The sequence below is a fragment of the Halictus rubicundus genome, chromosome 14, assembly GCF_050948215.1.
Source record: "Halictus rubicundus isolate RS-2024b chromosome 14, iyHalRubi1_principal, whole genome shotgun sequence".
NCBI classification, from domain to species: Eukaryota; Metazoa; Arthropoda; class Insecta; order Hymenoptera; family Halictidae; genus Halictus; species Halictus rubicundus.
In genome coordinates this window covers 10,144,543-10,167,170 of record NC_135162.1, presented here as the reverse complement: position 1 = coordinate 10,167,170, position 22,628 = coordinate 10,144,543, and the positions used below count along the sequence as shown (strand labels likewise).

At 44.7% G+C, this 22,628-nt stretch overlaps 3 protein-coding genes and 1 long non-coding RNA gene across 8 annotated transcripts in view; 3 read left to right on the top strand and 1 right to left on the bottom strand.

The window, feature by feature from the left end:
- Positions 1-22,628, top strand: part of Alpha-man-ia (alpha-Mannosidase class I a) — a 634,153-nt gene that overhangs the window by 485,297 nt on the left and 126,228 nt on the right. The window contains exon 3 of the mRNA XM_076800321.1: positions 5,166-5,381. Within this exon, the coding sequence (XP_076656436.1) occupies positions 5,166-5,381 (216 nt within the window). The remainder of the gene's footprint in view (positions 1-5,165; positions 5,382-22,628) is intronic.
- Positions 1-22,628, bottom strand: part of LOC143361064 (uncharacterized) — a 92,991-nt gene that overhangs the window by 28,125 nt on the left and 42,238 nt on the right. The window contains exons 2-3 of one of the 2 annotated variants that reach the window (XR_013083403.1): positions 6,036-7,497; positions 5,443-5,876 (exon numbers count right to left, since the gene is read on the bottom strand). This is a non-coding gene — a long non-coding RNA (uncharacterized LOC143361064). Of the gene's footprint in view, positions 1-5,442; positions 5,877-6,035; positions 7,800-22,628 lie in introns of those variants that run through there. The other variant, XR_013083402.1, reaches the window with a different exon arrangement.
- Positions 10,689-16,913, top strand: LOC143361045 (uncharacterized). 4 transcript variants are annotated; one of them, XM_076800296.1, is made up of 9 exons: positions 10,689-10,855; positions 12,203-12,322; positions 12,418-12,535; positions 14,022-14,253; positions 14,729-14,830; positions 14,956-15,050; positions 15,169-15,314; positions 16,196-16,328; positions 16,726-16,913. In XM_076800296.1, exons 1-9 carry the CDS (start codon positions 10,715-10,717, stop codon positions 16,896-16,898), a joined length of 1,260 nt encoding a protein of 419 aa, XP_076656411.1. In that variant the 5' UTR covers positions 10,689-10,714; the 3' UTR covers positions 16,899-16,913. The 4 variants fall into 4 exon arrangements, with proteins under 4 accessions (XP_076656411.1, XP_076656409.1, XP_076656410.1 ...); XM_076800294.1 differs by having other exon boundaries at positions 14,007-14,253; XM_076800295.1 differs by having other exon boundaries at positions 14,007-14,253; positions 14,729-14,834; positions 14,960-15,050.
- Positions 18,147-22,045, top strand: LOC143361009 (uncharacterized). Its single transcript, XM_076800249.1, has 5 exons — positions 18,147-18,362; positions 20,542-20,661; positions 20,793-20,910; positions 21,959-22,001; positions 22,033-22,045. The coding sequence occupies exons 1-5, from the start codon at positions 18,222-18,224 to the stop codon at positions 22,043-22,045; spliced, it is 435 nt and encodes a 144-aa protein (XP_076656364.1). The 5' UTR covers positions 18,147-18,221.

Below are 22,628 nucleotides of genomic sequence, written 5' to 3'. Positions count from 1 at the left end.
AGACGTTGGTGGGGGAAGCTGGCATCTTGGGGGCCCACCTTCGCTGTCCTCTTCTACGTTCGGCGTGAAACATAGTGTCTCCTGGTCGATATATGTCTCTGGCTAGATCCATGTTTTGGACACATATCGAGTGAACACTGTACATAGCACCAATACTATTTAAACCGCGATGATCTCGTTAAAGCCTCTCTCTGAAGCCTCCACCTTCACATCTCTTGGTTAACTTTTTTTTCTTGAAGACGTATTTATCCGATCAGGAGGGTGGAAACCGAAGTCACCGTGTAAAATAAATTGTAGTAGAAGAAGACGCGAAGGAAATCGTTTTTTTGAGGATGAGAAGCCAGATTAATTAGTTGATTAGACGATCCCTCCTTTGTCGCCCCGGTCGCACGTTGATGTTTTCCATTTCCGTTTCGGGGTTGGGGGTTTCTCCCTCGAGCACCGGTCCGTATCGTACGGTATTTCGCGGGGACGTTCGTCCGTATTTTTACGTCGGTTGTAATCTCCGAAATATCCGCCGCGATATTTTTAACGAAGATCTCGCTGCTAAGGCGGCACGATAAACTTGCACTGATTCCGGGACAGGGGAAAAGTTTTCAACGAAACGGAACAACTTCCGTTCCCATTCCACCGGATATAAGGGAACTGAAATTGTAAGTTCCCTCCGCTTGTATCCTGCAACAGAAACGGAACTCAAGAAATATTTCCAAGGAGAAGCGGGCCGGGAGTAATCCGCCGGTTCTATACAATAATTCGTTGGCATTCACAGGCAACTTTTCTCGAAGGAAAGTTACTTATCAAATTGAAAAACGAACTTCCCGTATCTCCTGGAAACGGATCAAGCTGCGGAATCTGTTGGCTTTCGATCAAACCACGAAAATAGCAACTTTCGTGATCGTAAAAAATGCGATTTTAACCCTTCCGTCGATAAACAACAGTTTCTCAATCTTCAATTGTTGCCGTATTCAACAGATCTGTCAGTGACGGGCACGTATGCCTGCCGCAGGCAAAACGCTTCCCCCACCAACGTCTCTTTCGTGCAACGCGCACCTTCGCTGCGCAGCGGCGCCTCCCTCTCTCCCCTCCTACGTCCCACCGTAGCCAACCCGTGCGCGGCTTAGGCTGTCTATCCACATACGCGAGGCACCACTGCGCAGCGAAGATGCGCGCTGCACGAGAGGGACGTTGGTGGGGGAAGCAGGCAGCTCAGGGGCCCCTACCCTGCCCACCACTGACATATATCTTCGTGCCTCAAGTGTAGTCTGTGATCGCTGCGGGTTAGGGTTAGGGTTAGGTAAATTAATCTGTGATCGCTGCGGGTTTCCCTGCAAAATAAAAATTCTCTGCGTCTGTTGCAACAAAACAGGAGCCAAATGGGAATGTTTTTCTTCCCGTAGCAACATTAAGAAATAGGGAATTACGTGTCTGTAACTGTGTCTATCCGAGTATCTTCCGGTGACAATTTTAATAGATTGTAAACAATATATTAATACTCTTTCGGTGTTTCAAATTGCACCCAGTGATAATCATTCGTCCACTAGGGGAAAATCGAATGACGGGCGGGAAGCTATGCAACCCCGTTGACACGCGGAACGATCGATAAAGGTCGCGGAGGTTCTCGATATCGGGCCGACTAATTTGATCCGAATTTTTCGTAGCCGCCCGTGTATCGGAAACGCATAAACCACCGGGGTATCCAGAAATGAGAGTAATAGACGATGGCCGGTATTCTTCCGCGTGCCTGGCGAATTTAATAGAGATGAGGGCACAACGTAATATCTCAACGCGAATCATAAACCGTCTGAGCGTTTTACGGGGCAGCCACTCTTTAAATGCCTCTGCAATCTCGCTCTTGAGAGAGTACTGACCCGGAGAGATTATTGTCGATACGGGAAACGGAGTTCTGAAAATCGAACAACAACGAGACTTTTGGCAAATTAAGTGTTCAGCAAATGAAACTTCCACCAGCTTCTAGGCGACATTTTCCCGAATAAAACGACTCCAAACAGCACGCAATTAGGATCATGTTTACCCGAGTAATCCACGATAGAGTGGGACCTCGATTATCCGAACTGATCGGCGGATCGCGATTTTACGGCTGGATTTAGGTATTTTTGGAACTGTTTTAATCCTTCCACCATTTGAAATTGCACTCACCCATGTTCGTCATAAATTGTAATAACAAATTCGTCCGTAATAGTAAAAGAAAACCGGGCCCGCAGTTAGGCGACAATTGCTTCGAACATAGGAAAAACGATGCAAGCGTTCGTTTGCATTCCGCGTTTACCTGCTGAGGAAATCAATTCCGTCCGCAAATCAGTTTTCATCAGTCGAGTCCCGGACGGGATCGAATCATACGGTGACTGATTTCCCGATGCACCGCTGCACCGTTGCACACACGCAGCCATCTGCAACGCAAGGTGCACCGGTTCGCGAACTGAACCTAGTGGCCCTGCCTGTTCTTTTTCCATTTGTCGTTTCGTTTATTGTGCGTTCTCAATCGACCGGCAGACGCTTCCTTCTGTCTTCGCGATTTTTATACACCGCCGTTCGCAACGTGCCATTGTCTTTTGTTTTTCAAATAATAGTGCAGGTGATCGTCTTCGTCTTACACGGCAAACTGCTCGCACACGCGAACCTGGTGAGCTAGGTTAAAAAGGCTTTCTTAAAATGAATGTCTTTGAAGAATGTACAGGGTGTCCCACTTGAAATCTCGCACGCAATTGTTTCTCAAACTGTAGCTCGTCGTAAAAGATATTTCAAATAATATTGACTCTGTTGAATCGTCTCTAGGCGGACCTGACCTCTAGCTGAGCTAAATTAGAAACGGCACTGAACGACCTTGAATCACCTTGGCAGACGAAAGCGTTGTAAGTCAGTGTATTCGTCTCGGGTTAGGTCACCTTGCCTAAATAAAAACTGTATGTTCCGTATGAGAAAACAGAGGTCACCTTGAAATCTCTCTTTCTTTCTTTCTCATCTCTCTCTTCGACTTGTCTTCGGCCACGTGGTCTGCCGTGCACGTGTCGCAGTATCACGTGACCAATCCGGTGATGACAGACAGAGGGGGTAGAACTGTATTCCCCTCGATTTCCCCAGCCTGGCGCACTCGGGCCGAGTCGAGACCGTTAAGGGAGATCGCTGAAAGGAGAGACCAAGTGTCAGGGCCGTGAATAGCGTAACAGAGGTAAAGTAATCGGACGAGACCGCACGTCGTACACCGTGCTTCGGCTACCCCGTTCTTCTTCCTTCCAGTGTCCCTCCCCGCCGGGCTAATGGTTTAATCCTAACACGGTTGTTAACCAGATTACCGAGCGGCGGAGTCGACTGTCCAGAGTCTCTCCTACACGCTCTCTTTTCTCTCTCTCTCTCTCTCTCTCTCTCTCTCTCTCTCTCTCTCTCTCTCTCTCTTTGCGGTCGCCATGGAACAAATTAGTAGCGGTTACGTGGATAACGCCAAAAAGGGTCGATCGTCGCGATCCGAGACACCAGTATCTACCGCGATGGCCACCATCTGCAATTTTCTGCAACGTCGCTCCCTTCTCCGACCTCCGGCGTCTCGTCGGGATCTCGTTCCCTCGAGCGTTGTCACGGCTTCGCGAGAATTCGTTGGGATTTTCTGTGAAAAGGAAGATGCGTGAAACGAGAGAAACTGCGTCTTCGTTGCGGCCTTCGAGGCGACCTTTTCTCGCGGTGACCTTTACAGTCTACCCCGACTCGCGAACGGTTGTTAAAACAATAGAATCTCGAAACTGTTTACCGAATAATCCCCTGTCCCCTCACAGTTTCAGGGTATACAGTGATGTCTCTGTATATGTCGCCAAGGCCTCGATGATAAACGTCGCGGATTTCTCCCCACTACCGCGGGGGGACACGAACCAAATTGATCTTTCCTCGTACCATTCGATAGGCTCCCCGAAGAACACTCTCTGTGGTAAGTTTCAAGTCGGTACCCCCACCGCAAGGGTAGCTATAGGGTGAAAACGGTTTGACGAATTATACTGTATTTCTTCCGTTCTGCTTGCTTAAAAATTACGAAAAAAATTCGTGAACGTTCTACCCCATGGTACTAGCGACCGTGAATTTTTTCCGAATTTTCGACTGCAAAATCGATTTTTAAGAAATTCCTCGCGTCATCTAGTAAACTAGCCCACCCGTTGATTTATGAAAAAAGTTATTCTGATTTCAAGTGTGCGCCACTGACTGTACTTCTCTGAAGTCTCGTGGAAGTTCGTTTCTTTGCAGCACACATTCCAAGGAACGTGTTCGCCGAGAAAAATGTGCTACCCGATCGTTAGGTCTCCGGTTTGAAGTATACTTTCGGCTAACCATGCGGTTGCGTTTCCTGGTGTTTATGCGGGAACTCATCTCGCCGCATAATTATCGACGTGTAGACACAGGTAAATCGTGCATAGCGCGCGCGGCCTGTAATGGCACCGTGTTGCTATCACGTTCATCCCGATATTACTTTAGAACGCCGATGATTATGGCTCTCGTTAGAGTACACAGGAAGATCGTTGGATAATGTGTTGTGATCCAAACATCTGTATCAGCCGACCGCATCAGCGCTTGTGCAGGGTGTTCAACTACGTATACGTTAAATGTTTTAGGGGATGATTCACTCCTCCTTTGTTGCGATAACGTACTCCAACTACTTTGCGCTAGGCTAAACTGTTTATGTTAGTACAATAACCAGATAAATATGGACACATACAATTATCGTATAAAGTCATACAATTTATTTACGCATTTTCGTACGTTTTCGTTTGTGCTTTACGCCCGAAACAAATTTTTCAGGACAAAATCACAATGTTTTATAAGTCATCGGTATTTATTTATACGGAACCCTATATGTTTTCTTTCATATTCTTGTGGAGCATAAAAAGACGAATCCAACGACTACAAACACCATACCACTACGATTATTCAATCTCGAGATATTCGTGTCTGAAAGGAGCAAACCTAACCTAAAATCTTAGATTTCAGACACGAATATCTTGGGACTGGATGGTCGAAACGGTATGGTTCTTGTAGTCGTTGGATTCGTCTTTTTATGCTCTACGATAATATCTAAGAAAAAACATAAGATTTCTCTCAAAAATATTTTTTCCACTGCAAAGGAGCCGAGACGGACCTAACTCATGGTTCAATTTTTATTTGCACAGATGATGAAACATGGCTGGGACAACTACGTCAGGTACGCGTGGGGAAAGAACGAACTGAAACCGATCTCGAAGAAGGGTCATAGTGCGAGCATCTTCGGAGCAGCGAACATGGGAGCAACGATCGTCGACGGTTTGGACACCTTGTACATCATGGGACTTCACGACGAGTTCAAACAGGGCCGGGACTGGATCGCAGAGAACCTCGACTTCGACATCGTGAGTACCAATTTTCTTTTCGCGCAATGAGACCAGTGTCTCATCAGTGCACATTGATCACCTTTCGCCTTGGGAAACGGCAACGTCGCTGAAGAGCAACTAGCGTGGATCACACGCATCATGGACGCTAAACGTCATTGCGTCAAGCTGCGAAAACTTCTTCGTGAAGAAGGAGGTAGAAACCCTACGATTTTTATCAGGCGCGTTATCCCTGAAGAAAGTCTCGCCGAATGAACGATAGCCAGCATTGTCTCAACCTGGCAACACTGCGTCACGTTCCGAGATGTGGCCCACCAACGTACCAATAGTGGGGGTGACCAGTGACGTCACGTTCCACGCTGTAGGATCGCGATAGGATCCCCACCCGCAGCACGAATAGCGACGCCACAATCTATGGTAGACTAGACTATAGCTTCGTGACGTCACTGAGGCTCCGACTATAGAGTTTCCCCCACTATCTTCTTTCTCAATTCCCTTGACCTGGTAACGCTGTTACTGTAAATCATATTACCGTTAAGTAAAGCGTCTTAACGTTAAAAAATTGTGAAAAAATTCGGGATAGTCCCGGTGACAATACCCTATTGAAAAATTAATTTTCGATCGCACCTGGCATGGGACACCGAACTGATCGATTCGGTGTGCAAGCATACGTACCAAGTGCCCTAATAATTGGTGCATGGCGCTTAACGCGTTAAAAGCGGACCGCCTGTACGCTTTGTTTCAACCAATTACGCCCCCCCCCCGCCTAAACCCTCGTCATAAATCTAGCTTTCGAGAATTCCCGGCGGATCAATCCACGAGCGTGCCGCTAACAAACGAAGAACAACACTTTCGAAGGTCGGGCTCGTTTAACTTGCTCGATCGCAAGTCAAACAACCCACACCCCGGACCGCTAATAATTCTCGTTCTGCGGGGGGGGGGGGGCTGGCGAGGGGGATGGGGGTTGGGGACGCCATGGGAAACACCATGGGGACGTTCGACGCGACGCGACGTGACGCGTCCTTCCGTGCGCGGGATTAACAATCCGCCGGCGGACCTCGTTAATTAACTTAATCGTTATGTAAATCAGTGTCCCCGGTATTTCTCCGAGGGCAGGGGGACACGAGGCAGAGGCGACGGTAGAGAGGGAGAGAGAGGACCAGAATGGGAATAAACTTCCGAGCGTTTTCGCCGACAGGCACGCACACCTGTAAGGGCCTGTAAGCACCGACAAACTTAGCTCAGTTTAGGCGAACTTGGTAACAGTCCTGTTACTGCTGCGTCCCCGAAAGTGTCTATTGTCTGCGCACACTCTTATCCACGCAAATAGGCACTCTATAGGGTGACCCGAAAATGTTCCAGCAATCTCGAAAGAGGTGGTTGCCGAGGTCATTTCAAGTAACTTTTTCCTTTGCGAAAATTTCCGCCGCGGCTTCGTTAAGGAGTTATTAACGAAAAACGCGGACCAATCAGAGCGCGGGTACAGCGGCTGGATTCGGGCTCGGCCAATGGCGGCGCCGCGCTCAGCGGGACACGTCACTATAGCCGCGCTCTGATTGGTCGGCGTTTTTCGTTAATAACTCTTTAACAAAACCGCGGCGGAAATTTTCGCAAAGGAAAAAGTTTCTTCAAATGATCTCGGGAACCACGTCAAGTAATCTGGCTGCGGTTTCGCTTCCAACGAAATGGTAATCTGCAGTCAATGTTTCCCACATTTAAACGGTTTGCTAAACACCGATCGACCGATAAGCATGATTCAGCGAAACGAAAAATCGCTATAGGCCGCTAGAGGCGGAGACGCTTGTACACCGAGCCAGAAGACTCGGAGCGGCTCAAATATTTGGCTTCCCCGGGGAATATCCTCGGCGGATTTCGATTCCTGGCATTGGATAATGGAACGTCAAACATTTTCTTGGTCTATACCAACCCTCAAGTATTTATGGCGGATTCCTGAACGGATAACTTCTCGTATTAGTCACTTCACCGCACTGCAAATTCGTGCGTGGAAACTGTTCCGTTGTTCTTCCCGGAATTCCCGCGTTGGTATTTCACACTTCTGCAACACGCTTATCATTCGTTGAACTCTCTGCACGACGGAGACGCCATTCGCCGCTTCTTGCCGCCACTTTGCGAAATCCTGCAATTTTCGAACGCAGTTAGATCGAGCTCTATTCATGAAATCTTGAGGGGGTCTTGCGTGAATATTTAGGAATTTTTTTCTGAAAAACTATTGAACCTTTCGTATTCCGATTTCGTACACGCATTTGTGGGTAGTTGAAGTATCTACGTGATTTTTTTCAACTAAAAACAATTAAAATTGAAGGAGTTGTGCGTACTTTTGTGGGTTATGCTTTCAGAGGACATTCTGGTTTTGAATGCCAAATTTGCCAATCTTGCGGAATTTTTTCCAGGATAACTATTGAACCCCTCGCATTAGGCTTTTGCATACATGTTAATAGGCACTTGAAGTGTACCCACGATTTTTTAAAATCAGAAACAATCAAAATTGCATGAGTTATGCATACTTTTGTGGGGTATGCCTTGAGAGGATGTTCTGGTTTTGAGTGCCAAATTTGCCAATTTTTTGGAATTTCTTTCCAAAAAACTATTGAACCCCTCGCACTGGGATTTTGCATACGCGTTTAGCAGTATTTTAGGTACACAAATTGTTTGTTTAGAGCAAAAATATTGAAAATCACATTAGTTATATGTTTTTTTATAGAGTCTGTTAAGAATCGTTGGGATCGGTGGTCTCCCATTTCGACCACGTGGAAACGATTTCGTCCCGACTAGCGCATAATACGCCATGATTTTTCGTTTTGCCTGCCACAGTGAAGCCCTCGCAGCTTCCTCCTTGAATTTATTGCCTGTCCGAATCACGGGCCAGTCTACACAACCCTTTCACGATCGATTTCCACCTTGGCCCACGGTTTCAACGGCCTCGGTCTACACTCCGGGACAAAAAGATAGCATGCATCAAGATTCGCATGATTTTCATTTAATCTCGCACCCCAACCGGAACTTCTTTCCACGCGCTATTTCAGTATACGTTCAAAGACATACACGGACGACATATATGACGACTTCGAACAACCCGTAACTTGTTTGTCGTACGAGAAAATTGTTCTAACAAGGTTAAAAACATTTAAAAAAATTTTCAAAAATTTCGATATCTGCAATTTTTGTTTGCTAAATATTTCTAGGGACAAGAGAGTTCCGGGCAGAAATCGGGCCCGCCCGGGCCTGCCGAAGTGAAAAATATATTTGTACCAGTTTTTCTGCTGGGGAACTTAAACAAAACCGAAAAAAAGAAAAACGACAGATGCGCTATCTTTTTGTCCAGGTGTGCAGCAAACCGGCACGCACTGTTTTCATTCTTTTATAAATCTTGCGTAAGGCAGTATATATATCAACGTACCGGGCGTATTCAGTCGCGGCCCGGCGTTTATTATGCAGCCTGTATCCTTTTTGCATAGGCGCCTGCATTGAAATTGACTTCGGCCCGGGCAACGCGTACCCGGTCGAAGATTAATACTTCCAGCGCCCTCTTCGATCGTATTTTTTTCTTTTTTTTTTTTTTTTTTGGTTCAAACCCCGGTCTCTTGTAATCCGGCGAAACGTCCAGTCGAATAACCCCGACGAAAAACACGCTATCAGACCCTATTTTCGAAATAGCTTTCGCCCCGATTGATCGTGCCCTCGGCACGATAGCGCGTTCCCAAACCTAAAATATGGAAGGCGGGCTGACGCGTTCACTTTCTCGTGTACAGTCGCACAGCGGTTAACAATAAGCAAAATAATCACGTGCTTAGGGAATAGGAAGAAGTGGGGGGGGGGGCACCGTAGAAAATTTCTGAATTTTACATGGTAATAATATCCTTAAGTGTTTGCGTGCATATGTGTGTGTGTGTGTGTGTGTGTGTGTGTGTGTGTGGAAAAGAACGAAAGATGAAACACAGTGAGCGAGCAATTTCTTTTTGGAAAATCACCTGTTAATTAATTTGTCAAAAATGCCGAAGAAATCGTACAGGTCCAGCCTACATTGCGTTGAAGTAGTATGATCCCGTATAAAGGAGCCGCAACATCTTGTCAGTGCTTAGGGCCTCCGAAGGTTAAGACCAATCATCATCATCATTGGTAAACTAATCCTCGCAACAACTCAGGAAGGTATCCCACTTAATTTTCTCCCCGACTGTATAAAAGATGTACGCACCTTTCGTAATCTGTCATGGTTATGTTGACACGAGGCGTGCGAGGTCGGCGTTAAAAATGACGCAAATGATCACAAATCTTCTAGAATAAACGCTCGTCTTCGTCCACGTCCCGCCAATTGCCTGAAAGTTTGAAAGCACTTAGAACCGAATCATGCAACACGAACAACGGTACAGTGAATTCTCGATTCATGTCAACAACACGAGTCTTGGCAGCGACATGTATCGTCCAGGACGCATACCCGAGCCGTGTTATGTTCACCGAGGCCTCTCGAGCTTCGTGGCCTTCACGACGTTTATCACCCAGGCGTTGGCGACATATATAGAGAAATCACTGGTAATATTATTCTTCCATTATTTTCGAGACACGCGAAACAATAAATGAGAAGAACAATTGAACCGAAAGAAACATCTTGTACTTTTGAAAACTGTCGGTTCGCATGCCGAAAAAGTCTAACGTCATATATCCAATAGGTATGGTGAGAAAAAAATTTTTCTAACAATCTCACCTACGCTAGGGTGTTCGGACGCGGATGACAGTGTACACGCCTAATCGTTTAGTTCACTTCGCGGCGGATTGTTTCACCGTCGTGTTCCGCAGACCGACTTTCATAAATCCGTGACAGGGCACCTTAACAATCGTTTACCGTTATAATTTATACCGTAGTTCCAACCGGATGCGCTAATTAAAATTCGCAGAGGCGTCCGTTTCGTGTGATGTCTACATTGCCACAGAGGTATTGCGCGAGAGAAATGAAGGTCACAATTACATGCAATTACGTGCGACTAATAGGGGAGGGTTTTCAACGGATTGTAATTCGTAGGGGGCATATCCTGTCGTCTCTTCTTCGTTACTGGGAATTATTACAATGCGTCACGTGCGACGCCGCGTAAGTCGCCGTGCGATGGATGACACATAGATAGAGTAATTTATACGTTTTCTATTAAAGATGTTTCTCTCATATGTATCCATTCTGACCAGAAAGTCATTATTATGTGCAGTTACGTGCGACGAATAGGGGAGGATCGTCGATAGAAATGGACGAGGGAAACAGCGCATTTTGAATAATATATGCTACCGGGGTATACTATATCGATACGTTAGATTCCCTGTACGGTGAACATTTTACAATAGCCTTCGACATGGATATGTTCCGAAAGAATTACAATACCTATTACAATGTCTTGTGCATCACCGGGCTGTGGCCCTATGACCACACATTCTTAAAGAAGGTCCAGCGAGTCGGATACGCTCTGCTGACCGTCTGCTGCATTGTGATCCAGGTGATGAAGACTCGAATACCGGTGGAATATTGTTATAATCGAATTATTAGAACATTTTTATCCTCGTCGCGGTACCAACGTATGCATATCGAAAACAGGCGATCCATAGTGATGAAACGAGAAGTGACCGAGGGTCGGGAAAGTTTTCACTGTTTCCTTAAAATCTGCCGTGATATTTTCCAGGACGAATTTTCACGGATTTATTAAACAAGTGTGTAGACTAGGCCGCGGGTCTTTGTGGAAAATTGAAATTTTCTGCGTCGTTTGTACGGTACGAGAATTAAATAGAAATTCGTTCCTTCCTTGGATTACTTTGATAAGTTGAGAATGGTCTGACAGTATTCTTGAAGTCTGCCGACCTTTTCACTATTCGAAGCTTAATCCTGAGGACTTTCAAAATGTACTTCAGAAATTCAATGTTTCAATCGATATATTTAATACTCGTGCGCTGTTTCATGGGTAAATACGGGTGTGGGATCACGCGGAGAAATTTCGTGGAATGGTTGTACCGACAAACTTCGCAGAAGAACTTTCGTTTATTTGGTAATTGCGAGTCTCGGCTTGCGTCTCTAAGACCAGATCGGTCAAATTTAGAGATACAGTGTTTACTCGATATATGTCGAAAACACGGGTCTAGCCACGGACATGTATCGGTCAGGAGATACTATTCTTTGATCCGCGTGACCTTACACTCCTCGGCGACCGAGGTCTCTCGAGCTTCTTGGCCCCTCACGGGGTATACCCCGCGACAGTGGGGACAGTTCTGGGACTTTTATCGGCTAGGCAGTTGGGACATATATGGATTAAACACTGTACTGGTAAATCTGTGGTCGAAACAGTTCTGGTTCGGTTGTGCAGTATTCTCTTTGTAACTGTCGTATCTTCGGGTCTGCCGGGCGACAGTTATCATAGTTCAGAGATCAACAATTTTTCGACATTCGAAAATACTGTGTTCAAAATAGTTTAAACACTTTTTGGGATTCCCTTTACTTTAAATCCGTATTGAAAATAATAACAGCACAATACGTCAGACTTTTTTAATAAATACCGTTTTATAAACACCGGAAGGGTTTTCCTCTGTTTTCAATTTCATCTTGCCAATTTTCAATCGAAATTCTCTTTTACACATGTTCACGAATACTTGTACTTTTAAAAAATGGGGAAAATTGATTTTTTGAAGGTTCAAAATCTGAATGTCTCCTAAACTATCGAAACTGTACGTTTTACGACAGTTGAAGAATTTTGAAAATAGTCCATCATAAAACACTTTGATCCGAGGTGTTCTAAATAAAAATGGTTATTCCTGCAAAGATTTGAAACGCTTAATCCGAAATACAATCTTTTCAGGCATCGACGCTAAGATTGGTAGATATCTCGCTGTACAATTTGCTTCAGCTGTTATCGTTCGGATTTCCAATGCTTTTGTTCTTTCTGCGGTACGTTGGGTTCGTCGTTAATTTTCCAGTAGTAAGTTTTGTAAATCATATAATTCTCCTTGCGTTAACAGCCTCAACGAATATTTCTGCAAACCATTAACCGTTTTTTCTTCTATGTTGCTCAAGATCAGATCCGTTTTTGATAACATCGAATATGATTGCAACTCGCTGAAAAATCCTGTCGAAATGGAACTGTTGATGAAACAGATAGTACAGTCCAAACGCGTGGTCCTGTCACTACTAGGTAAAGGTGTTTGACGAACTCTGATTTGCTCGAAAAATTACTAGAAAATGATTGTTCGGTGCTGGAATAAGTTACTGCCATTCGTTTGGTCAATAAAAGTCCTTCGTTCGAATAGAAAAATCGGCAAAATTTTAATCAAAGTATTTTCCATCGTTAGCTGTAACCTATCCCCACTTTTGTTACAAGTGGATTCCGCGATAGAAGAATTCAAGCCACTGTTCGAAATCTTCATAAGCACCGAAGTACAGATGCGAATGACCATGCTGTATTGATCAGAATAAATGGCAACCCGATGAAACAATATCTGGCGAATATGCCGGGTGCGGTAGCTCATTCCATCGAAACAGTTCCAGCGAATCCTGGACAGGGTTTGCAACTTGCGATCCTAGCATTGTCATGTTGAAGAAACGCTTTGTCATGTCTTTTCGCATATTCCGGACGTTTTTCTGTGAATGCCCGACTTCAATTGACCAATCGTTCTCGATAACGATTAGCGGTGATGGTTTCCCACAATCCTCCGAGTCTCTGACGTGGACCGTCGTCGAGTAATGCTTCGAATCCTTTGTCTTGCAACTTCTCTGGCGCGCCGCAGAGATCCCGGCCTTTCGCGTCGAAATCGTCATTTTTAAATCCTGGAAACCAATCTCTTAAACTTCTTTCGGATAACGCTCTGTGATGATAGACTTCTGCAAGCAAACGACGTCTTCCGGCTGCACGTTTCTTTGAAATGAAGCAACGCAGCTGCACCTCCCGCGAAGGCTGTTTTGTCGGCACGAAATTCGACATTGTAACGAAAACTCTTGCTGTTCTCACTAGACTCTGAGTTTATATACTGAAGGTCTCAAACCTTGTTTATAGTACTGTCACGTACATGCTACACCATCGCAAGTTACAGCCATTAATCCTAGTATCTATTACTCAAACGCAGAAGTCTCTTCGAGTACAGTGATTTCCCTATATATGTCGCCGAGGCCTGGATGATAAACGTCGCGGAATTATCCCCACTATCGCGAAGCTCGTGAGGCCTCGGAAAACATAACACGGCTCGGGTATGTCTCCTGGACGATACACGACGCTGGCAAGACCCGTGTTGTTGACATATATCGAGAATTCACCGTGCCTTGTACAGTAGAGTCTCGATTATCCGAGGATATGTGTACTGAGCCATAAATCAGCTCAAAGCACTTTGATAATGCAATATTGCACACATATTTGAGTTTAATCAACTGTTTAATCGACTGAAGGTTGTCGTAACCAAATATGACTTTTTACACTTTTGTACTATTTGTGTTAACCTTTCGAAAAATTGACTACCCTAGAGATTAGGGCACCACGGATAATACGGAAGCTCGGTTAAACGGGTCTCGGATAATCAAGACTCTACTTCATGATCTACTAATACCTATAATAGAAGCTCTGAAATCATCCTGTACGAACGATACTCGAGAAATAATTTTATTCCTGATTGTAGGCCTATCGTGCTTAGGCATTGTCTTCGCAATTGCAGTATTCGTGGTTCCCACGGTATTACAATCGAACCTTCAGATACGTTATTTAAATATCTTAGGATTTTTCTATCCCGAGATAAGCCAGCACACTAATTTCGTTTGCTGTCAACTCCTGATCGTAACCACGTTTGGTTTACTGACGGTGACATGTACGGAATCATCGCTCGCTGTCTTTTCATCCTACTTGTGCGGCTTATTTGAGATCACCAGGTATGTGGTCACTTGTCCAAACAATGCAACAAATGAAAAATATTTGGCTTATCGCTGATCAAATTTATTCGTAATGATTTTGATCGTTAAGAGGTACAGTGATTTCTCTATATATGTCGCCAAGGCCTGGATGATAAAGGTCGCGGAATTATCACCGAGCAGTGTAAACACAACACGGCTCGGTTATGTCTCCTGGACGATACATGTCGCTGGCAAGACCCGCGTTGTTGACATATATCGAGAATTCACTGTATATTGAACCGTAGCATGAATACGTTCAAGTATGTTCGGTATCTCTATCGTTAGACAGTATTTATGGCAAAAACGAATTGGTCGCAGAAAACAGAAGACATCTGCAATATAGTTGAATCGTGAAAACTTCGGCATATTGACATTTGCGACCGAGAGAATGTCTCGTCACGATGTTCGTGGAAATGAGCTTGTTAACAACAGAAATATATTTTGATTTCTCCAGTTACCGAATACAAATGGCCGTCAACGCGAAGGCGCACTCGGAAAATTCGAACACGCTAATCGACATACGATCAGCCATGGAGATGCATCGGCGTGCTGTTGAGTCGGTACCTTCGTTAATATATCAGAACAACATTATCGGTATTTCGATATGCATTCATCACGTCTGATTTTACCTTTTATCTCTTCGTCGTCGTGAACATGCTGCATTGTTATGAACTTGCGAAGGAAGGCTCAGTACGAATCTCACGGACAACATGATGTTGTCGTATTTGGTGGCGATCGTGGCAGTTATCGTCTCGTTCGCTGTAAATTTATATCGTGTAAGCATCGTTCGAATTCTGTACGGATAAAATGGAGTCGAGGACCTAATCGTCCGACATTTCCATGCGAATCATTGCACAACGGGAACATGACAGTATTGCTTTTGATACGGAACAGCTTTATCTGGCGTTTTTGGAGTTGGAGAAACTGGACAGCTTCTTCATCAGTCTTCAAATCTTTCTGGTACACGTGCTGATTATGTTCCTAAACAATTACAGCGGCCAGAAACTGATGTCCACGAGCATCGAAGTTTTCCACGCAACGTAAGTTCGAACTCTAGTATAAAAATGCATTTCCATTGCCAAAAGGTTCCTCTCGCACTAGAGCCGGGCAACTGGCGGCCCGTTGGGCCAGCGTCCCCCACTATTCGACTGGTAATAGTGGGGGAACAGCGCGGTGGAAGGGGAAGTTGGAGTGGGGGAACAAGTGTTGACGGGTCGACACTGAGCGTGCGGCCCGCGGAAACCAGTTCCCCCTCTCTGGAGATGAGGTCTCGCTCGGGACACTGTCGACAGACGAGGGGAGGGAACACGAATTGAGGGGAAAAAGTGACCCCCACTCCGCCAGTACCGGAGGATGCACGACAGAGGCGATACGCGTCACGTGACCGGGCCGCGGCGGAAGCGTGGGGGAATAGCGCGGTGGGAGGGGAAGTTAGAGTGGGGGAACAAGCCTTGATATGGCTACTCTGAGCCCATGGGCAGCAGGCTGCTGCTTTCCCCTTTTCTCAGCGCCTCCCAGCATCCCCCACCATTCGACTGGTATCCTACGAGAGAAACCGCGTGCTCACTGTGGTCAGAAGAGGGGAGGTACAACGAATTGAGGGGAAAAAGTGACCCCCACTCCGCCAGTACCGGAGGATGCACGACAGAGGCGAAACGCCACACGTGACCGGGCCGTGGTGGAAGGGGAAATTAGAGTGGGGGAACAAGTGTTGATATGGCAACACTGGCTCGTAGTGATGTTGTGGAGTGGGAGAACCGGGGAACTAGTGGTGGGGGTTGCGCAACGACGGTGGGGAGGAAGTTGCCCGGCTCTGACTCTGCACGCTTTCGATCGAGTTACCCATTAATTACGTTGTAAGTTTAGTCGGCCGGGTCACGCGCGATGCAGAATAATGAACCCGCGGTATTCAATTCGATAGATACAATTCGCTGTGGTACTGTATACCACCGAAGTCGCAGAGAATGTTGTTGTTCGTGTTGATGAGAAGCATAACAGAAGTGCAATTCAATCTCGCCGGTTTGTTCGTCCCGTGTTTCGAAGGCTTCACCATGGTAATTGATTACATTGTCAATAGACTGCGGATTTTATGCGTTCACGGCGAAAACCGAGAGAAGTCGTTGGAACAGTATCAGAATATTGTTACACTATTTTTCGATTTGTCGAGATCATCCGAAGAGAAAATACGTTCTCATCTCATTTCTGTTTCTCACAATTGAAAATTTGTATTCTGTCGCGAAGAACCGCAGTCTACGTACAGTGATCTCTCTATATATGTCGCCGAAGCCTGGATGATAAACGTCGCGGAATTATACCCACTACCGCGGGGTATACTCCGTGAGGAGTGTAAACAGACGGCAAGACCCGTGTTGGTGACATATATCGAGATTTCGCTGTATATTGTCTACATAGACAGTCTTAATCCTAAATTCAACAAAGTTTCTTTTCCAGATGATGAGCTCGTCGTTTTCGTATTTTACCGTTCTCCTGTCGTTCTAGTAACAAAGTTTCGTGTGTTGGACGTGACATTACCGATTACAACAAAACCGAAATCTAAGGCATCGAGTGACACAAGCTCTAAGCTTGACTTGTTTCCCGCTAGCAGTAACCCTACTTGTGTTTGAACTCGTTTTGTGTGCAACGTTAAACGTCTTATGAGTTTACAAACTTGAATTCCTTTGTTATATAATTTTTGCTTTTCTCTCTGCTCCTCCCCCTACCCCCCCCCCCCCTCCAATGTACATGCGTGTGTATGTTTATATGTATGTGATGTAAAAGAATATATTCCATGATTCGGATATAAATTAATTCTTAATATCCCGACTTACTCATTGGAAGACAGTTGAGCCGTTTGTTCCCACCTTCCCAAAGATAGCAGGTGCCATACGTTCACGGTAGTAGGTTCACCGGCGACATAGCGATCGCGAAATCTGAAAAAGACCGAAACAGTGCTCTGAGTCCTATCGGATTTTGCAAAAGTCACAAATTTCAAGGTATTATTTGCAATTCCGTCGTCTGGATCTTCAGAAAATTCAGAAACGTATTTTCAGAAGATTGTGCTATCTCGCGACTGATTGGTGGATCGTCGAATGTCAAGGTCCAACTGTTCGACAGTATTTCGCCACACCGAAGGAGTAAGAAAAAAAAAATGAAAATCAAAGCATGATCGTTGAACGCTCGTAAGTAATCGAAATCAATTCCAGTTACGAGTACAGTTGTTTACTCTGTATATGTCCCAAATCCTAGCCGATAAAAGTCCCTGAACTGTCCGCACTGCCGCGGTGATTTCTCCATATATGTCGCCAAGGCCTGGATGGTAAACGTCGCGGAATTATCCCCACTACCGCGGGGGATACTCCGCGAGGGGAATGTGTCCTCGACGATATATGTCGTTGGCAAGACCCGTGTTGTTGACACGCATCGAGTATTCACTGTGTAGCCCGTGAGGGGCCAAGAAGCTCGACAGTATCTCCTGGCTATACGTCTCCTGGATATATGTCCGTGAACAGACCCGTGTATAGGACATATATCGAGCAGACGCTGTACTTCCCTTAGGAATAAAAACCAAATACGGAAATGCACAGAATTCATTCGTATACTGGTAGGATCGTTTACTATCTGTGTTTATATGTCGCTTTTTCTTTTTCTAAGACAACAAATTTTTTCTACAGCAATTTTCCGCACGCAGTACTGAAGATCTTCGGATATCAAACGGAGACGCGTGTAACTAAATTCGTGAGTATCTCTCGCAAAAACGAGAGCAATTTGATTGAACGTCAGAAAGCGACGTGCATAATGCAACGCCGCCGTATACTATTCAATTTGATTTAAACAGCCGAGCGTCGGCTGGCTGACATACAGCGCCCTCAATAATACATGGCATCAAGGCCGAATCGACCGATACATTAGATTTCCCGTTCCACGCGCATTCCACTATCGCCTTTGACATGGACACGTTCCGAAACCATTACACTACCTATTACAATGCGTTGCGCTTCACTGCACTTTGGCCGTACGACAATAGTTTCTTGAAGAAGGTCCAGCGAGTCATGCACCCTACGATACTCTTCACCTCCATTGCGATCCAGGTGACGATGGCTCGAATCCCGATGGAATATTGTTTTAATCGAATCATCAAACGCTGTCAACCTTGTCGAGGCACCAGTGTATAGTGATGCAGCCGAGTAGTGACCGTGCGTCGCAAAAGTCCCCACTGTCTCCTTGAGCTCCGCCGGGACGAATTGTCACGGATTCGTTAACAATTGAAATTTTCATTAAATAGAAATTCGTTTCCCCTTCGGATTAGTTTGACACTTCGCTGCGGGTTGTTTCACTGTCGCGGCGAACGAACCGTTTTTTTTTCTGTGAAAGTCCGTGAAATGTCGCTTCGGCAATTCTTCGACGTTCGTATTTTATTCAATTGTACAGAGATACAGCGATTGTAATTCGTAGGGGGCATATCCTGTCGTTTCTTCTTCGTTACTGGGAATTATTAAAATACGTCGCGTTTTTCTAACTTACGTAAAAAAAGTCGCCGTGCGATGGATGACACATAGATAGAGTAATTTATACGTTTTCTATTAAAGATGTTTTTCATATATTTATCCATTCTGGCCAGAAGCTCATAATTACATGCAATTACGCGCGACGAATAGGGGAGGGTCGTCGATGGAAATGCGCGAGGGAAACAGCGCATTTTGAATAATATATGCTACCGAGGTATACTATATCGATACATTAGATTCCCTGTTCCATGCAAATTTTACAATTGCCTTCGACATGGATATGTTCCGAAAGAATTACAATACCTATTACAATATCTTGTGCATCACCGGACTCTGGCTCTATGACCTCACATTCTTAAAGAAGGTCCAACGAGTCGGCGATGCTCTGCTGACCGTTTGCTGGATTGTGATCCAGGTGACGAAGACTCGAATCCCGGTGGAATATTGTTATAATCGAATTATTAGAACATTTTTATCCTCGTCGCGGTACCAGCGTATGTATATCGAAAACAGGCGATCCATAGTGATGAAACGAGAAGTGACCGAGGGTCGGGAAAGTTTTCACTGTTTCCTTGAAATCTGCCGTGATATTTGCCGGGACGAATTTTCACGGATTTATTAAACAAGTGTGTAGACTAGGCCGTGGGTCTTTGTGCAAAATTGAAATTTTCTGCGTCGTTTGTACGGTACGAGAATTAAATAGAAATTCGTTCCTTCCTTGGATTACTTTGATAAGTTGAGAATGGTCTGACAGTATTCTTGAAGTCTGCCGACCTTTTCACTATTCGAAGCTTAATCCTGAGGACTTTCAAAATGTACTTCAGAAATTCAATGTTTCAATCGATATATTTAATACTCGTGCGGTGTTTCATGGGTAAATACGGGTGTTGGATCACGCGGAGAAATTTCGAGGAATGGTTGTACCGACAAACTTCGCAGAAGAACTTTCGTTTATTTGGTAATTGCGAGTCTCGGCTTGCGTCTCTAAGACCAGATCGGTTAAATTTAGAGATACAGTGTTTACTCGATATATGTCCAAAACACGGGTCTAGCCACGGACATGTATCGGTCAGGAGATACTATTCTTTGATCCGCGTGACCTTACACTCCTCGGCGACCGAGGTCTCTCGAGCTTCTTGGCCCCTCACGGGGTATACCCCGCGACAGTGGGGATAGTTCTGGGACTTTTATCGGCTAGGCAGTTGGGACATATATGGATTAAACACTGTACTGGTAAATCTGTGGTCGAAACAGTTCTGGTTCGTTTGTGCAGTATTCTCTTTGTAACTGTCGCATCTTCGGGTCTGCCGGGCGACAGTTATCATAGTTCAGAGATCAACAATTTTTCGACATTCGAAAATACTGTGTTCAAAATAGTTTAAACACTTTTTGGGATTCCCTTTACTTTAAATCCGTATTGAAAATAATAACAGCACAATACGTCAGACTTTTTTAATAAATACCGTTTTATAAACACCGGAAGGGTTTTCCTCTGTTTTCAATTTCATCTTGCCAATTTTCAATCGAAATTCTCTTGTACACATGCTCACGAATACTTGTACTTTTAAAAAATGGGGAAAATTGATTGTTTGAAGGTTCAAAATCTGAATGTCTCCTAAAGTATCGAAACTGTACGTTTTACGACAGTTGAAGAATTTTGAAAATAGTCCGTCATAAAACACTTTGATCCGAGGTGTTCTAAATAAAAATGGTTATTCCTGCAAAGATTTGAAACTCTTAATTCGAAATACAATCTTTTCAGGCATCGACGCTAAGAATGATAGAATTCACGCTGTCTAATTTGCTTCAGTTGTTATCGTTCGCATTTTGTTTCATTTTGGGGATTTTACGATACGTTGGGTTCGCCGTTAATTTTCCAGTAGTAAGTTTTGCAAAGCATATAATTCTCCTTGCGTTAACAGCCGTTGCCATTATGCATGAGCATTTTATTGCAACTATCCTATCTAATATTTGTGCAATCCATTAACCGTTTTTTCTTCCATGTTGCTCCAGATCAGATCCGTGTTCGAAAATATTGAAAATGATACCGCCTCGCTGACAGATCCTGTCGAAACGAAAATTATGATGGATCAAATAGTAGATGCAAAACGCGTCATCATCGCACATCTAGGTAAACGCGTTTAACGGCCCCTAATTGCTCGAAAAATTACTAGAAAATGATTGTTCGGTGCTGGAATAAGTTGCTGCCATTCGTTTCGTAAGTAAAAGTCTTTTGTTGGAATAGAGAAATCAGAATTTCAGGCAGAATTTTATTCAAAGTATGTTCCATCGTTAGCTGTAGCCTATCCCCACTTTTGTTACAAGTGGATTCCGCGATAGAAGAATTCAAGCCACTGTTCGAAATCTTCATAAGCACCGAAGTACAGATGCGAATGACCATGCTGTATTGATCAGAATAAATGGCAACCCGATGAAACAATATCTGGCGAATATGCCGGGTGCGGTAGCTCATTCCATCGAAACAGTTCCAGCGAATCCTTGACAGTGTTTGCAACTTCCGATCCTAGCATTGTCATGTTGAAGAAACGCTTTGTCATGTCTTTTCGCATATTCCGGACGTTTTTCTGTGAATGCCCGACTTAAATTGACCAATCGTTCTCGATAACGATTAGCGGTGATGGTTCCCCACAATCCTCCGAGTCTCTGACGTGGACCGTCGTCGAGTAATGCTTCGAATCCTTTGTCTTGCAACTTCTCTGGCGCGCCACAGAGATCCCGGCCTTTCGCGTCGAAATCGTCATTTTTAAATCCTGGAAACCAATCTCTACAACTTCTTTCGGATAACGCTCTGTGATGATAGACTTCTGCAAGCAAACGACGTCTTCCGGCTGCACTTTTCTTTGAAATGAAGCAACGCAGCTGCACCTCCCGCGAAGGCTGTTTTGTCGGCACGAAATTCGACATTGTAACGAAAACACTTGCTGTTCTCACTAGACTCAGATTTCATATACTGAAGGGCTTAAAGCTTGTTTATAGTACTGTCACGTAGATGCTACACCATCGCAAGTTACGGACAACTACAATTAATCCGAATATCTATTAGTCAAAGGCAGAAACTTCTTCGAGTACCTAATATTGTCTACCAATGTGTATAATAAGAACCCTGAAATCGTCGTGTACAACCGATAATCGAAACATAATGTTATTGCGGATTGTAGCCGTAGCGTACGCAGGAGTGATCATCGTAACTTTTACACTACTGCTTCCCACGATACTGCAATCGAATCTTCAGACACGTTTCTTAAATGCCTTGGGATTTTACTTTGTTGAGAGAAACCTGGAGAGTGATTTGACTGCTTGTACAACCGCGGTCGGTGCCGCTTTTGCTTTAATCGCGATGGCATGTACGGAATCATCGCTTGCTGTAGTTTCATCCTATTTTTGTGGATTACTTGAGATCGCCAGGTATGTGGTCATTTTTATAAAATCAATGGATTTTTATAGATCACAGACTTTGTTTACAGTCTGTTATTCAATTGTTGGAACGAAATATATTTAGCTTATCGCTGATCAAATTTATCGATGACGATTTTGATCGTTAAGAGGTACAGTGATTTCTCTATACATATGGCGTCAAGGCCTGCATGATAAAGGTCGCGGAATTATCCCCACCACAGGCGGGGTATACTCCGTCAGAGGCCACGAAACTCGAGAGGACTCGGACACCGAGCAGTGTAAACACAACACGGCTCGGGTATGTCACCTGGACGATATATGTCGCTGGCAAGACCCGTGTTATTGACATATATCGAGAATTCGCTGTACTTTTCGCGGCTATTAGTCCGTGCTAAATCTTCTTAAGGAGCTTGAATGCTAGTGAAGACGAGC